This window comes from Lissotriton helveticus, chromosome 8 (assembly GCF_964261635.1).
Source record: "Lissotriton helveticus chromosome 8, aLisHel1.1, whole genome shotgun sequence".
In the NCBI taxonomy this organism is placed as follows: Eukaryota; Metazoa; Chordata; class Amphibia; order Caudata; family Salamandridae; genus Lissotriton; species Lissotriton helveticus.
This window is the reverse complement of record NC_136069.1, coordinates 1,349,385,101-1,349,402,044: the sequence shown is the minus strand read 5'-3', so window position 1 is coordinate 1,349,402,044 and position 16,944 is coordinate 1,349,385,101. Positions and strand designations below refer to the sequence as shown.

The 16,944-nt window shown below is 45.4% G+C and overlaps 1 protein-coding gene across 1 annotated transcript in view; it reads left to right on the top strand.

Moving 5' to 3' along the window:
* The window catches only part of C8H3orf52 (chromosome 8 C3orf52 homolog), a 175,946-nt gene that overhangs the window by 92,486 nt on the left and 66,516 nt on the right, over positions 1-16,944 (top strand). The window contains exon 3 of the mRNA XM_078658338.1: positions 14,405-14,528. Within this exon, the coding sequence (XP_078514464.1) occupies positions 14,405-14,528 (124 nt within the window). The remainder of the gene's footprint in view (positions 1-14,404; positions 14,529-16,944) is intronic.

The window sequence follows — 16,944 nt, the reverse complement described above, 5'->3', positions numbered from 1 at the left end:
AGTGGGCATTGGCTTTGGTCTGCACAGTGAAGATGGGCATGGACCCTCCCGCTGATACTTGTGAGTCCGATAACTGTCTAAATTCTTCTAGAATGCCCTTGTACTGAGCCCAGCCAAAATTATCCGCAGTTCTTTTTTCACGAGGCTTATGCAGCATGGTTGTCCTTTTCTTTAGAGGGTGCTAGTTCAAGTCTGATAGTTCTTCTCTAGGGATAACCAGGGTATGGGTGTGTACGATGACGAAAGAGGAAAGTCTGTGCCATCCAGGGAGAAGTGTAGGCAAACTCGCCCACTGCCAATACAGATCCATCAGCATGGATGTGCCTCATTGCATATCCAGAATGTGCAGGATTGTGCCATCTATTTCACTTGTGCCCAGTGTAAGCATTCCTTTACATCTGGAACACAATGAATAGAGTGTACGTTTTCGCTCAATTAGGGGTTGCTCCATCCCTTCTAGCCAAGTGTATCCATCCATCTCGGTATCCCAGATTTCCAGGATGTCTATGTTTTCGTTCAACCCTCTCCTATAAGACCCATTTCCCTTTGTGTCACCAAGCTGGATGGCCCTACACAGAAACTCTATGTTGGGGGTCCACTTGTTATTAAAGAAGACTGCCCCGGTGTGCTAAAGGTTGTGCAAATGTAGGCAGGAGTGGGTGTGTTTGTGTATTGACTTGGGGGTTTTCCTACCTCCAAGAATATCTTCTCAACGAAGTCTCGGGGCCAAACAATATCCTCCCCTTTGGTGCTCTTCCTGTGTATCCTGTCTAGCTCAGTTTGAATGCTGCTAGGCTCAGTGAACAAATATTGAGCCATCAGGTTGGTCTCGTAAAAGGTCAGATTCACTACTACTCTGTGAGTTCTACCTTGTTGGGCAGGATTTTGGCCCTGATTCTGCCCAGGTACAAGTGGAGAAGGCATTTTGCTTTTTCAGGGGCTAAATCTTGGGATAGGTAGAGTCTATCTGTACCTACTGCATGCCGAATAAGCGAACTGACGTAACACAACTTGGTTGATGTCTTAGAGCCCACGGGGGTCATGTGCTGATACCATGTGTTGTGTAAATGAGTGCTGTGTAGTGCATGTGGAATGTCTGTGTTTGGGTAAGTGTAATTATAAGTGACATAGGAGAGATCCCTACGCAAGCGATGTGATAGTTTCTGAACAGACTTCATTTGGCCAGGCGGCACTTGGCAACGAATAGGTGCGGTAGCACCCAAACTAAACAAAGGGTTCATAAGTGTGGGAAAATACATAACTTCAGATTGAACATTGCAGGTCTCAGATATGGATCCAGGGGAGATGGCTGTTGTCCTCTGATTAATGGGTGTTTTTTGCTCAACAGTTCAGTCAAAACGTTTACAGTACAGTTTGTAAGTTTGATTCACTTTCTTTAGATCCGTGTTGGAGCAATGATGTAAGCAAAACAAGGAAATGATGGGGCATTGAAACGTTTCAGACCCTCACCCCCAGTTACAGATCTGGGTTGAATCATCATCGTTCTTTAGCTCACTTCACCACCTCAGTTCGGACCCAGCTATATGCAAATCAGTTGTGACCCTGTGCCTCATGGGAACAGTCCAGCCCGAACTGCCAAGCCAGGTCTTCACTGAACTGGAAAAAAGCATCCTGGGGCCGGTTTCTGGGTAACACCCTGCATCTGCCAAGCTAGCTTGAATCCAGTGGCAAGGTGAGCAAGGGACCCAGCTGTGCACTTGGTGATTCGATTGCAGACCTGTTGGGTAAGACCTTGGTTTGTTTGTTAATTCAGAAAAAACATTGCATGTGAGCTGAGGTTAATAATCTTTTTTTTCGGAGTTCTGGTATTTCCCTCAGGGGTGTGTTCTCCACACTCCATTTATGCAATTTTTTATTGAGGCACCAGAAAGTGGCCCTGGTCGTGGTATTTTTTTTAAAAGTTAAAAGACAAGAGATGGCCTATGGGTAATCAGGCAGAATAATCTACTTTATGAGTCCTTGTACTTAACTGGGTGTTTGGATTAATGTTTTATGGCGTGTCCTTGTGATTATGGGGATGGATCTCTCAGTTTTTATCTAGGGTTTTTTGGGCTTCACCAGTTTCCTGAGACCCTGTCTCTCCTGATCCCTGGGGCACCATTGGTGTGCATTGTTTTCAACTTACTTGTGCGCTGGACTGTACGAGCAGGGGGTGTGTCGTTGTTGGGTGTTGTGTGGTGGCTACAACATGCCCTAAGATCACATGTCTCTCAGTATCCAACATACAATGTGCCCCTCCCTTGTGGCACCAGATATCTCGGTATTATTCTTTCTCTAGAGGCTTCTCTTTTGAGCTAACTTTGGGCAATTTTTTGGGGGTTTTAAGTTCCTGCCTAAATCTTGCATGATCTGCTATTTTACTTATCATGAGGCGAAGAGGGTCATAAAGTTGTTGGGTGGCTTCCATGTACCACTGTCACTTCCTTGTGATGTCCGAGGTCGGGGCTTACTACCTTTTGGGATGGTGTGTGTGAGATCTGGTGTGTTGGACAATTTCTAGGCCTGATACGGGGGTCAGCACAGTCTGCATTCTACCCTTGTCTGGAGCTGTAATGGACTTTGTGGCCTCCGTTCTCCCAAGCACCCCCCTCTCCCTCGGACCACATCTTCTCAGTTGAGTTTGGATCTGCGGTTGCTGGCTTGTGGCTAGGGACTTCCAACTAGCGGGCATGCTAGAAGTATGGCCTGATGACCAAACTTTGTGTATTAAAAAAAACAAAAGCAATAACTGAAAACATCACCAAGATCATAAGAACGTGGGGGGCCCAAGGCTAAGGACAAGAATCCTCACCGAACTTTGCTACTTTGCCTAGGGATGATGAATGTACTGGGATTTCCTCGCAAATCTGAGACGTCTGGCTGACCTGATGAACCTCTCGATTAACCCAACGCGCTGAAGGCGCTTCACAACTTATTGACTCTTGTGCATGTGTTGTGGAGGTTGTGGGGTCTTCACTTTCCCAGGCATACTGGAATCCTGGATCCCACCACTTGAGGACGACTTCGTTTTTGGAACGGAAAGGGTGCCTTCATCTTATCGGAAGCTTCTAGGTTTTGGGGGCCGCTGTTGGGGAAACACTCCACAAAGGAAGCATGGGTCCTGGGCAAAGTGCTGAAAATGGGGACCCTTTGACCTGGTTATTGGAACCTGTCCCATTTAACATTACAAAACATGTGTATTTGTAAAGCACATGATCACTCAGGAGGGAATCTTGAACCTGAATAACAGATGTTTATTATAACCCAACTCATTGACTTTTTGGGTGCGAGAACCTGGGTGTCTGCTTTTTAAGTACTTGGTCTGGAAGCCGCCAGCCCCCTCGTCAGACCGCCCTCCCACTGGGGTGTGGCAGCCAACCCTGCCCTGGGGGATCAGCAGCAGAGTGGGGCATTGGCTCCCACAGGCACCCTAAATGGCGAACTTTGGTGAAGATACCCGATCGGCAGAGCTCATGTAGCAGCCCTGAATCGAAGATGCAAGTTAAAGTTTGCATTTCCAATGTTGTCTCATTGGTCCTTCTTTTGGCTTTTGGTACACTTAATTCTTGTAATGTGGGCAAATGTGGATTTTTTTACTCTGGGGTTTTATCTTATTGCACATTTGGATTCTTTGTGTGTGTGAAGGCACAGTTACCCCTCCCTGCTGAGGCTGTGGCCCCGGTCACTGTTGTGCTGGGTTCCCTGTCTTCGGTTGCTGTTGCCACGTGTTTGTCAAACTACCTGATCCCAGTTGCGAGGGTGCCGCGTTTGACTTGCCTCCCTGTAGTTGAATGTAGGGTGTATTTGGGTTTCCCTGAGCTTGATTCTGGGGGATGAAGATTTTGTGGTGGCTGACCCCGGCACATCGACCTCTGTTCGTGGTATGCTTTTAACCAACATTGGTCTGCCAGATGACCCCTCCTCTGACAATAGTAACCTTCCCTAAGGTCTAGTTGCTGCCATCCCCCTTGGCCTCTGCAGCTGGGGTTTTGCAGTGGAGCCGCCTTTAAGACTGGTGCCATTTGCATGTTTGCGTCAAACATGGCCAGCACAAGGGTGGTCTTTTTCAATTTATTTGGACTAATTTAGCAGTGTCTCTCCAGGCTTGATCCTATATGGGGTTCATCCTCATGAGTTGCAGAATGCGGAGTGTACGTCTGCCCATTTGTCTCATACTGAGCCTTCCTTTCCATGCGATCAGCTGGGACATTTCTTGGCAGTGGGTTTCTGTCTTCCTTGTGTGCAGTTTCCTTTATGATAGCTATGCGTTCAGGTATCATACTTGATAGCCGAGAGGGGTCCTTAGGCAGGATGGATATACCCATCATGCCAGGCAACCTCGTCTCCACCTCACCCAGGTGCGCAGAGGGGCCGTGACAGCGGTATTGCCTGAGCTCGGTGTTTCAAAAGGTGCATGGGATGGCCATTGCCCCCTAATGCTTTACCCCCTTCGTCCCAGAATACCCAGTAGACTCATGTGTAGCGTAATCGTGACACTCTTACCCTTTGACTATCCTATTAGTTACACATGTTTTTGTCTGTTTAGCTGTCTGAATAAGGAGGTAGTGCGCGTGACATGTCCACTGCCGAAAGGGTTCGCCTAAACCCATGAGTCCTTCCATGTATGCCAAAACCGTCTCAGTGAAGGTGGTCCGTTTGGTAGGTGGTGTCTTTGCTGGTATACTTGTGAGGATGGAATGTTTCAATCCCGGGGTGGGAGCCCCTGGGGAATAGCAGGCCATGGTCCCATCACCGGTAAACTGAATGGTCATTCTTAGTTTGGCCAGCAGTTCTCGTCCTAATAGATTAGTCAGGGATGAGGGGGAATATAATAGCTGTCCTCTTACTCAAATTCCTCCTACCTTTCGTTCAAGAGATTTTGTGAAAGGGCCCTTGCCATCGCACCCGAGAATCCCTGTGTAATCATGGTGTCTTTCGATAAGAGGACCACCCCTTCCCTTAGGCATGACCTTGCCGCTCCTGAGTTGATTATTAAGTTGTATGGTATATTGTTTACAAGGGCTTTGACTACTGGTTCTTCCTCTGGTCTGCTAGTGGTTGACAGTACTAGACAAGTGTTGTTGTGTGCCCCTTCTGCCTCGAACATCAACTCCCGCCTTTCTCCCTTGGCTGACTGGGCAAGACTTGGAGCCTCACCCTCGTCATCGGCTCCCAGAGGACTGGGGCCCTCTTTCCGCTAGTGGTATCACTGTCTAGAACTGAAACAAACCTCCTTGTCTCTCATGTGTCGTCGCCTAAGCCAGTGAGGGACCAGTGAGGGTACGTGTTTTCTGCACCGCTGGGTTCTATGTGTCGGGCACGACGGATGGAGGGATTGAACTTCTGGGAGCCATTGCACCGGACTGGGGTTGCTCTGCGACTGCTTGGGCCTGCTGACCTATTAGTCTTTCATGCCTGTGCCTAGAGTTCCCACCGACTTCTTCAACTGGTGGATTAGAGAATCCTAATGCGGAAAGAGAGGATTAGAGCACCTCCATAGGTGCATATGGTGGTGGAGGTGCTGACGCCTTGTTTACTATCTGTAGTGCAGGACCATCAATGTGGACCTCCTTGAAGATGGCCTATAGTTATAATAATGCCTCTCTCTTATCTTCTTTTTACCTGTCAATCTAGTTTCTATGTATGTTCCCATGTGTTCAAGTATGTTAGTGTAAAAAGTAACTCCTTTGGCCAGAGAAATGTATGTGCCTTCATGTGTGCTATTCTTGCCAAACCTAATTAAGTATTTTTGCTTGCGTGGAGACCCGGGTTTGCATATGTTTTGATGGTGTCTACATGATAAGTTCAGTAGTTTTAAAGGACAAGATACCTTAGCTTCTTTGTTTTAGGGACTCTCTGGTTTCGATCTGAATCGTGGGATTTACTGTTTCTAATTATGTAACTATGAGCTCAGCACTATGTACAAATGAACATTTCATAAACCCAAACAACAATGCATTTGAAGGGTTGCAACATAAAAAGTGCAATTTGTCAATAAAAATAGTATCTGAACGATATAGACTACTGGCAGCAATGGCAGTTGGTGAAGCAGCTTCATATAAAACATTGAGTCGTCGACAAATACACAATACATAGGACAAAACACAATTTGCAGTCATTGTAATAGCACTATGACATCACGCATATACCTCACATTAACAGTCGCACCCTGTATCACACTCAGGAGCTAAGTATACCATCTGTATCACCCCTGCCGACCAAGTGACCAACACCTAAAAAATGTCAGAGGAAAATAATTACTTTGCCAAAAAAGATGCCATAACCTTCTCCTAGCGCCGTCTGTCCTGCGACCAGGGGAACTCTATGTGGTACAAGGGTCTAAGAGAGACTGATAGCCTATTAATATCAGCTACGGGACAAAAACAATAACAATACTTCATAGAAAAAGACGAATAACTTGAGAACCAGAGGCCTCTCTTGGGAAAAGACAAGTTACACATAATCTCCCAAGTCCAAATCTTTTCCCCAAATGGCCGAATTGGACCCTGTATCATACCCAGGGGCCAAGCGTACCATCTGTGTCACGCCTAGCTGTTCGTGCATGCCAACTGTGTCAAGCCCAGTGGAAAAAGCTTACCATCTGTGTTACACCCAGCCGTGAAAGCGACCAACGCCTCTCACTTCTTTCGGATACCAACAACTTTGTAAACCAGTTGCACTGAAAAATCCTTTTAGATAAAAAAATGGGATTGAGGTGTCCACTCTGACAATAAATACAATAAGTATTCCCCTTTCCTAGTTTGCGGTATACAAAAAAAAGTTGACTAGGACATACAAAATAGGTAATATGCCAGATTCTGTCAGTGGAAGGGTGCTCAAGTTATCTTTTACTACTCCCTAGTTTTACATGTGCTACATGCTTTCCTAGGGTTCTGATGTAGTCTTGTACCCTCTGTGACGGCTGTTTCAGGACAGACCTCCGCCCGCGGATTCAGCAGAACTTCCAACCAATTGCGGTGTCTGCTCACCTTCCTTGTTGTGCAAATTTTAATCCGTGTGGGTGGGGTCCCCTTCCTTCGGCTGCAGTCGATTTCGAGGTACCAATCAGCTCCTATCTGTCTCACCAAAATGTTGCTTGAACATGAAATACCTTGAACAAACAAGAGGCATTTGGCAAAACAGAAACAGTTCATTTAATTAAACAATGCGGCTGGGTGTACCGTAGCTGGCATAAGGTCTGAGGAATGTCTCAATTTACAATCAGTCTTACATGGACTTTTATACAGTTCATTGAACGTAATAAAGTGTTTCAGGCGATCCTTTTATGGTAAGGAACGTGTACCTCTGTCTTTAGAGCTATAAGTTAGGGTATTGCATGAGGAAACCAGGTGGGCCTCGACCTTGCATGGACACAATGCGGCCAGTGGGTAACATGTCTAGATGTTCGGCTAGGAAGCGTGTGATCACTGCGTGTACTCTGTGTTCTGTGTCTTGATTGGTCAAGTGTTCCTAACTTCATTTGGCATCTGACTTTATTGCGTTCTGGGAACGTGAGCACCCCTCCGGTCATGTGTGCTTTATTTTGGCCAATCTCTGTGGACTATTGTGGTGTTGCCTATCTGTGGGATCGATGTGGTGTTTCCTGTTCATGTGTTTGTATGCTGGCTACGTGCTACCCCACCTGTGATCTGTCAATCAGTAACCTCCGGCTTGGGTCTCAGGGCCTTCCTAAAAAGGTATTTCTGAGTCAGGTTGATTTGGAGTTCACAACGGGCAAAGTTGTCAATAAAGACATGAATGTATTGTTATTCATATTGACATCCACTTTCTCAAATGTAACCATGTTGAGCTTAGGCTTGATTCCATCACAGGTTGTGTGACCTAAATGTTGAACTGACGCTATATGAGTGCAACACTTTTCTCTTTAAATTGTGATACCTGCATTTTTTTATTTCTGTAATACTGACCAAAGAGTATGATTTTGGATTTTTTTTCAATATTAACCATAGAAAAATATGAATATGTCATTCTGATAACAAAGGCCAATGTGTTCACTATGTAATATGTCCTGCATGATCAGTTGAAAAATGGCAGCCACTGAAGCAAGCCCAAAGGACATTCTAATGTACTTGCATGCTCCTAGTGGAGTTATAAACTATGTCAGGCAAAGTGAATCGGGATGTAACTCCATTTGGGTGTATACTGAGATAAGTCAAGTGCACTAAAACAAGAAGTATCCTTGACGTACTTACTTTGGTCTGCTACCCCTCCTGGTGTACAGGCTATCAACCAGGACTCTCCAGTCATAACTATCTTGGATTTGTCTTTCAATCTGATTCCATGTATAGCCCATCTCCTTGAAGTCAGCCTCGAGGCCTCAGCACCTGGTGTTTCTTGACCTTCCTCTTTTCCTTTTACCATAAGGGTTCTGGGTCAGGGCTTGCCTGGTAGTGTTTAATGCAGGCTTGTAGAGGGTGTGACCTATCCAGCCCCAGCATCTTTTCATGATTTCTTCATGAGTAGGGAGTTGGAGAGTCTGCTGCCATAGGTTGTTGCTGATGTGGTTTGGCCAGTCGATTTGGACGTTTTTTTTCAGACAAGTGGTGATGACGGTCTGGACTTTGTTGGTGGTGGTCACTGTTGTCCTCCTGGTTCCTGCTCCATACAGAAGGACTTATTTTACATTGATATTAAAAAGCTTGATCTTGGTGTGCCGCATTAGGTCCTTGGAGCTCTAGCTCTTCTTTAGCTGAATGAAGGCAGCCCTTGTTTTGCTGATTCTTATCTTGACGTCAGCATCTGTGCCACCATGCTTGTCTATGACACTGGCCAGGTAGGTGTAGACCTCAACTTCTTCCAGTACAACACCTGCAAGAGTGACTGCAACTGTGATGACCGTATTAGCATTTATGATCTTGTTATTTCTCCTGTGGATGATGATTGAGGCCAAGTTGTGCTGATGTGGTGCCACATTATTGATCTTCTCTTGCATCTGCTGATGGGTAAGGGAGAGGAGGGCCAGGTCGTCTTCAAAGTCCAGGTCACCAGGCTGAATCCAAGGTATCCACTGGATCATATTTCTTCTCCCTGGTGTGGATATCTTCATGATCCATTCTATGCCCAGGAGTGAGAGAAAAGGCAACACTGGTGGATTATCGTCCTCCGTTGGAAGGTTTCCATGAGTTGTCCTCCATGGACTATCTTGCAGGTCATTCCCTCGTAAGAGTTCCTGATGATTCTTATGAGTTTATCTGGCATACCATAGTGGGGGAGGATTTTTCAATTGCCTTGTCATAGTTGATAAAGTTGACATATGGGGGGAGTTCCATTCCATCAACTGCCAAGTGTTGCCAATCCAGTCCTGGGCCCTTGGAAGTTTGTATAAAGTGCTGCAACTGCTGAAATCCACGCATCAACAATGTTGCAATGATCAGAACTGGTGCACCCCCCTCGATGCTGATGCATCACTACTGTTGCATGGACTGTGGACCTCATATCACCAACTGTGTGGTGCATCAACTATAGGTCCTGACGCATCCTTGACTTTGCGCAGCTTGGCACTGACGCATTGCTTTGTGCTGTTTGCATCGCCAACAAACCAGGGTTCAATGACAATGCATCACATTGCTGCTCCTCACATCTCTACTCACGTAGGACCCACCCACCCCACCTGCAAACACTGCACCCAATTTTTCCAGATTTTAGTCAACCCTGCTCAACTGGACGACCCTCACTTCAGGAAGGACCTCAAGACCTGGCTCTTTGACTGAACTGGCTCTCTGACTGAACTGCAGAACCCCCTCATTCCCCCCCAGCGTCTTGAGACCCTAACCGGCGCCTAGCCGCACTCGATAAGAACCTTCATTGATTGATTGACTGATTTAATCGAAAGGATCAATGACAAGACATTGCCTCCCCTGCTTCTCGAATCTTCTTTGAGGTTGACGCATCCAAGGAACTGTTTCAGTGGGCTGTTGCTGTTCCCTTTATCCAACCAGCACTCCATCGGGGTTGGCCTGAACTTTTGAATTTACCCCAGTCAAGCGCGATCAGATGTCCCAGGTTGGCGTGCTTAAAGCTTTTAAGCACTACATTCTCATTTATTCTTTACAAATTCATAACTCCAGTTATACGTATTGGATTTCTTTTTTTTTTGGCTTTGTTTTGTTCATAAAAATATAAGCTATTTTTCTAACCTGGTGTGGGGAGTGTTTTGTGGTGTTTTCACTGTGTTACTGTTTGAAGTGTTACAAAAGGGGATGATGGACGGAGCGCTTGAGCAAATCAAACACTCACCCCCAGTCAACTGATCTGGGTTTAATCCATCACCATTCTTTAGCCCACTCAGCCACCCCAGTTCAGAGATGGCTATATGCAAATCAGTCTGACCCTGTGCCTCATGGGAACAGTCCAGCCCGAACTGCCAAGCCATGTCTTCCCTGGACCGGAAACAAGCCTCCTGGGACCGGTTTCGGATTCATAATCCTCCTCAGCCAGGCTATCTTGAATCCAGTGGCCAAGTGAGCAAGGGACTCACGTCTGAGCATACCCTGCCACACTTAGGGCGAACAAAGCGATACAAAAGGGGATGATGGACGGAGCGCTTGAGCAAATCAAACACTCACCCCCAGTCAACTGATCTGGGTTTAATCCATCACCATTCTTTAGCCCACTCAGCCACCCCAGTTCAGACATGTCTATATGCAAATCAGTCTGACCCTGTGCCTCATGGGAACAGTCCAGCCCGAACTGCCAAGCCATGTCTTCCCAGGACCGGAAACAAGCATCCTGGGACCGGTTTCGGATTCATAATCTTCATCAGCCAGGCTATCTTGAATCCAGTGGCCAAGTGAGCAAGGGACTCACGTCTGAGCATACCCTGCCAACTTATGGCGAACAAAGCGGTACAAAAGGGGGTGGTGATGGACGGAGCATCTGAACCAATCAAACACTCACACCCAGTCAACAGATCTGGGTTTAATCCATCACCGTTCTTTAGCCCACTCTGCCACCCCAGTTCAGACATGGCCATATGCAAATCAGTCTGACCCTGTGCCTCATGGGAACAGTTCAGCCCGAACTGCCAAGATGGCTCAGACGTGAGTCCCTTGCTCACTTTGCCACTGGATTCAAGCAAGCTGGGCTGAAGACGGCTGTAATGCCAGAAACCGGTCCTCGGAAGCTTGTTTCCGGTCCAGGGAAGGCATGGCTTGGCAGTTCAGGCTGGACTGTTCCCATGAGGCACAGGGTCAGACTGATTTGCATATAGCCATGTCTGAACTGGGGTGGTAGAGTGGGCTCAAGAACGGTGATGGATCAAACCCAGATCTTTTGACTGGGTGTGAGTGTTTGATTGGTTCAGATGCTCCGTCCATCTCCACCCCCTTTTGTACCGCTTTGGCCGCCATAAGTGTGGCAGGGTATGCTCAGACGTGAGTCTCTTGCTCACTTTGCCACTGGATTCAAGCAAGCCGGGCTGAAGACAGCTGTAATGCCAGAAACCGGTCATCGGAAGCTTATTTCCGGTCCAGGGAAGGCATGGCTTGGCAGTTCGGGCTGGACTGTTCCAATGAGGCACAGGGTCAGACTGATTTGCATATAGCCATGTCTGAACTGGGGTGGCAGAGTGGGCTCAAGAACGGTGATGGATCAAACCCAGATCTTTTGACTGGGTGTGAGTGTTTGATTGGTTCAGATGCTCCGTCCATCACCACCCCCTTTTGTACCGCTTTGGCCGCCATAAGTGTGGCAGGGTATGCTCAGACGTGAGTCCCTTGCTCACTTTGCCACTGGATTCAAGCAAGCCGGGCTGAAGACGGCTGTAATGCCTGAAACCGGTTGTTTCCGGTCCAGGGAAGGCATGGCTTGGCAGTTCGGGCTGGACTGTTCCCATGAGGCACAGGGTCAGACTGATTTGAATATAGCCATGTCTGAACTGGGGTGGCAGAGTGGGCTCAAGAACGGTGATGGATCAAACCCAGATCTTTTGACTGGGTGTGAGTGTTTGATTGGTTCAGATGCTCCGTCCACCACCACCCCCTTTTGTACTGCTTTGGCCGCCATAAGTGTGGCAGGGTATGCTCAGACGTGAGTCCCTTGCTCACTTTGCCACTGGATTCAAGCAAGCCGGGCTGAAGACGGCTGTAATGCCAGAAACCGGTCCTCTGAAGCTTGTTTCCGGTCCAGGGAAGGCATGGCTTGGCAGTTCGGGCTGGACTGTTCCCATGAGGCACAGGGTCAGACTGATTTGCATATAGCCATGTCTGAACTGGGGTGGCAGAGTGGACTCAAGAACGGTGATGGATCAAACCCAGATCTTTTGACTGGGTGTGAGTGTTTGATTGGTTCTGATGCTCCGTCCATCACCACCCCCATTTGTACCGCTTTGGCCGCCATAAGTGTTGCAGGGTATGCTCAGACGTGAGTCCCTTGCTCACTTTGCCACTGGATTCAAGCAAGCCGGGCTGAAGACGGCTGTAATGCCAGAAACCGGTCCTTGGAAGCTTGTTTCCGGTCCAGGGAAGGCATGGCTTGGCAGTTCGGGCTGGACTGTTCCCATGAGGCACAGGGTCAGACTGATTTGCATATAGCCATGTCTGAACTGGGGTGGCAGAGTGGGCTCAAGAACGGTGATGGATCAAACCCAGATCTTTTGACTGGGTGTAAGTGTTTGATTGGTTCAGATGCTCCGTCCATCACCACCCCCTTTTATACTGTTTGAAGTGTGGCACAAATACTTTACACATTGCCTCTTAAGTTAAGCCTGATTGCTCTGTGCCAAGCCACATGAGGGGAAGCACAGTTTGTTTTAAGATGTGTATTTGACTTACCCTGACTATAAATGTGGTTCCTGCTCGGACAGGATGCATACCTCTGCCAACCAGAAATCCAATTTTTAACAGTTGTGTATGCCAGATCTGTAGCATTTATTCCATTCTTTAAATTGGGACATTTTGAAATCAGTGTTTTCGCCATTACTTTACCAACATTCGTCCTTCTTAAAGTCTTTAACTACATTTAAATCTCTTTTACTCACTGCGCTGTGTGCTCTATTATGTGGCTATATATTGCATCTTATAGATAATAGTTTATTTCATGTGTGCATTGCTTTTACATCATACTAGTTGGTCTCAGCTAATAGAATCACACAAGGGACCAAAAGCACATGTGCATAAGTCCCTTCTCAAAACAGCTACATATGTGGCTACCTTTTCATTTTTGCCTTGAACTCTAGCTAAAAATGTCTTTCCAAATTGATCTATTTGTTTCAGAGCAATTTGATAAGCATTTAATTGAGCATTTTGTCCTTCTCTTCCACCTATATGTCGGTCTTGTAGTTTCTCAAAAACGTTTCTTCCTTCCACCGCAAAATTGGATAATAAAACATGTTGTTTTCATACTGGCTAACATATTTCTCAAGACACTACAAGAGGATGGACGGAGTGCTAAAACTTTTCAACTACTCAACCCCAGTTAAGCCCCAGTCAAGAGATCTGGGTTTAATGCATCATTCTTTTGCTCACTGTGCCACCCCAGGTTGAACCCAACCATATGCAAATCAGTCTTGACCCTGCTCCTCATCGGAACAGTCCAGCCCGAACTGCCAGGCCAGGTCCTCCCTGGACCGTAAGCAAGCATCCTAGAACCAATTTTGTGTTATCACCCGAAATCAGCCAAACCAGCTTGACTCCCGTGGCACAGCGAGCAAGAGACCCAAGTCTGAAAGAAGATCAGGATTTATGCAGGAGTGTCTACTGCTGTGTATTAGTGGAAGATTGGTTGGAAAGAAAGAAGATTCAGAAGGAACAGGGTGACCTGTGTCATTCTCGAGAAATCCAACCAGGCCAGCTACCTGTTACCATTGGAACACTCCTGGAATGTCTGTAGACAGTTTGTGCACCAGAAAAGAAGATAATTAGCCTTTGGGACATAGAAAGTACTTGACTTCTGAAGGCGCAGGACACGATGTTAAGCCTACGTGGTTGCTTTTTCCAAGTTTGTCACATGGTGTCTACCTTTGTGGAATCCAATTACAATGTTGGCCCACTAAAGGATTTCAACCTCCAAAAATGCTTCTAAGGATGAAGGTAAAACAGTTATCCAGACAAACCACTCACCCTTTTCTGACCCCAGCAACATTATGCCTAAGTACTGAAGCTTAAGTAATTGCAGAGTTTTAAAAAAAGGTATATTTCTAATGTAAAATAGATAGATAGAAGGATGGATATATAGATGTGAATGATAGACCGTGTCTAATAAACAGACATTTTAATTTGAACCTGAACAGATACTGAAAACTATATCTTTGAAGTCGAAATGTAATATAATCCATTTAAGCATGTGACGTAACGTTTTATCACGCTATCGTAAAAAATGTAAAGCCTTGATGCCATGAAGCATTTAAGTGCAAAACACCAATGCTGTTTTCTTTTTTTATTCCTAGAGGCAAGATATACGGACTTTGTGCACTAAACCTGTCTATCGGAAATGTACTCTCTGGATGGCCACTGCATCTGTATTTTTAATCGTCCTCTTTGTAATTGTCATCAGTTTAATTATGTATTCAAGTAAGTACTTTACAACGCTTCAGAACTTACAGTTCTTGTGAGAATATCCTGGTGCTGTAGGTAAAGGCAGAAATTAAATGAAAGAGTCGTAATCTTCTCACTACCTTACTTTGTGGGTGTTTGTGTGTCTGCATGTCTTTGTGTACCCAACACACGTGCCTAGATCTTTTTGTGTTTTTGTGTATTTATGGCACACCAGTAGTAATAATTGTAACCGTATAAAATATTTCGTTTGACAGATGCATTTGAATTAATGTATATTCACACATTTATTACAACAGCGCAAAGACCAAATTCCATGTTCTTACCACAGTAAAATGTACCTACCAAAACAACAACTGTCATTTTCCTCGACTGCATCCTCTTCTTCTCGTTGTCCTGCAAAATACACATAACATGAGTAGATACCGAAAAGAGGGAGAAGTAGGCGCTGGAGTGGTGCTGGTACAATTTTCGGAGCGGGGATGCTGCCATCAATGTTACATCATTGAAGTCATAGGGTTTGTGATTAATCCAAGCGTCACACAGGGAATACATATAGCAAATAACCGACGCACTCCAATACAGCAAAAAATGCTAAAGTTGTAGTATGTAGCCGGTGGCGCATTTTGGAGCACACTGTGGCAAACTACTAAAGAATGGTGTGGTGGCACACTGTAAGTTATAGACAGCACATTTTCCACTGAAATGGCTACAAAATTTGCACTGGCATGCAGTGTTTCTAATAGAAACTATAAAGGGGAAGATCAATAATGTATGGAAATTGTGTTTCAGCAAATATCTATCATTTGTACGTCCCCAACTAATGTGTCTAGATTTGTTTTGATACAATTAAATTCTGTGTTTCCATCACACTTCAGAATTACAAAAAATGTGCTTCATTTGTGATTTCCTAGATGATATATTTTGAAATAATTTTACAGTTAATTTATAGGTATTAAAATGTTATGTGTTACAAAAACCCCGACATCCTACAGCCTTTCCTTTCACATCATCAAAGTTGTCAGATAGTTTATTTTACAAAATCCCCTATTTTTGCAGCCAGAGAAAAAAGTAAACACCAGTCTCCATGTAAAAAGAATACGCAGCAATTTGAGAGAAGACTTAGCCTGACATTTGACCTCTGTCTTTGAACATAGAAATAAAGGCATCTTTATTGGTCATTCACTTTCAGAACTCCGGGATGTTTATGCTAGGGGTGCTGTGGCACCCCCAGCACCCCTACTTCCAGCGCTTAATAATAGCTGTGGAAGTCATTGACGTTTTAATGGCAATGGGCCTGTAGCAGTATTTACTTTTTGCAGTCAATTCTTTACATTAAATGAAACTCTCAGAATTCAAATATTCTATTACAAGTTTCTGTAAAAGCAAATGAGCAAACCGAATATGCTCTGCCTATTCACTCTGTGAAAAACAATGCCCATCAAACATTTGCTTTCCCCAGTAAACATTTCCTGTTCAGCACAGGGATACAGCTCAACCCGTCTGTTTGTGATTTCCTCCCTTTATAATTCGTCTACTATAGACTTGCACTGACTCGCAGTACAGTTTTTCTTTCCCCATATCTGTGTCCAAATTGACCTGATGTCACAGTCTACATATGTCGCTTCACATTTGCGTGAAAACACTAGAGGGTATTTGTTCCTTAGAAAAAAAAAGTGTGTGTCAAGATTGATAATGGCAAGGGGACTTCCTTATTAGGAAGTTAATATATTGTCACCGTAGTTGTGCATTTTATAGCCTGAAGTGAACTACACCTTTAAAGGTTTGTCAGGGTGTCCACATTCTGGTCTTTCACTGCTTCTTGCCCCTTTACTCTGTAGCGGGATCTGCTGTAATCAGCAATAGTCTACCCTTCTTTATTTTCATGGCATTTCCAGATTGTGCACATAGATTTGATTTATCAAATTTTTGTGTGGAGGGCACAACACGAGAATCCTCTTTTTAATAAGCCAGGCATTGGCGCTACCATGTTGCAGGGAATACTTTGTTTAACTGGACAAGTGTTTACGTTTGTAGTGACCATGTTGCGTGTGGGGCAGACCTCTACAACTTTTTATTTTGTAGTTTTGTATTAGGAAGTAGTGCCCTCACACACCCGTGAGGGTGTCATGCTTCATCATCAAGCTTAGTTCCTCGTGGGGTCGGTGCTGCAATACCACACGGGCTGCGGGAGAGGGCTCTTTGGCGGAGATCTTTTAAATATAGCCGCCAAGTAGGGAGCAAGTGTGTGGTGTAAGTAAAATGTTGAATTAAAACTACCTAAGGGGTACCATAAGATTAATTTATTCATGGGTCCCCTTGGTATGGGCAAAGATGTGTGTGTAGATGGTGCTTCCAATTATGAAGAATGACAATCTATCAATATGCGTAGGTTGACATGTTTCATGCCTCACGGGTCCAGGAGGGATCCGTG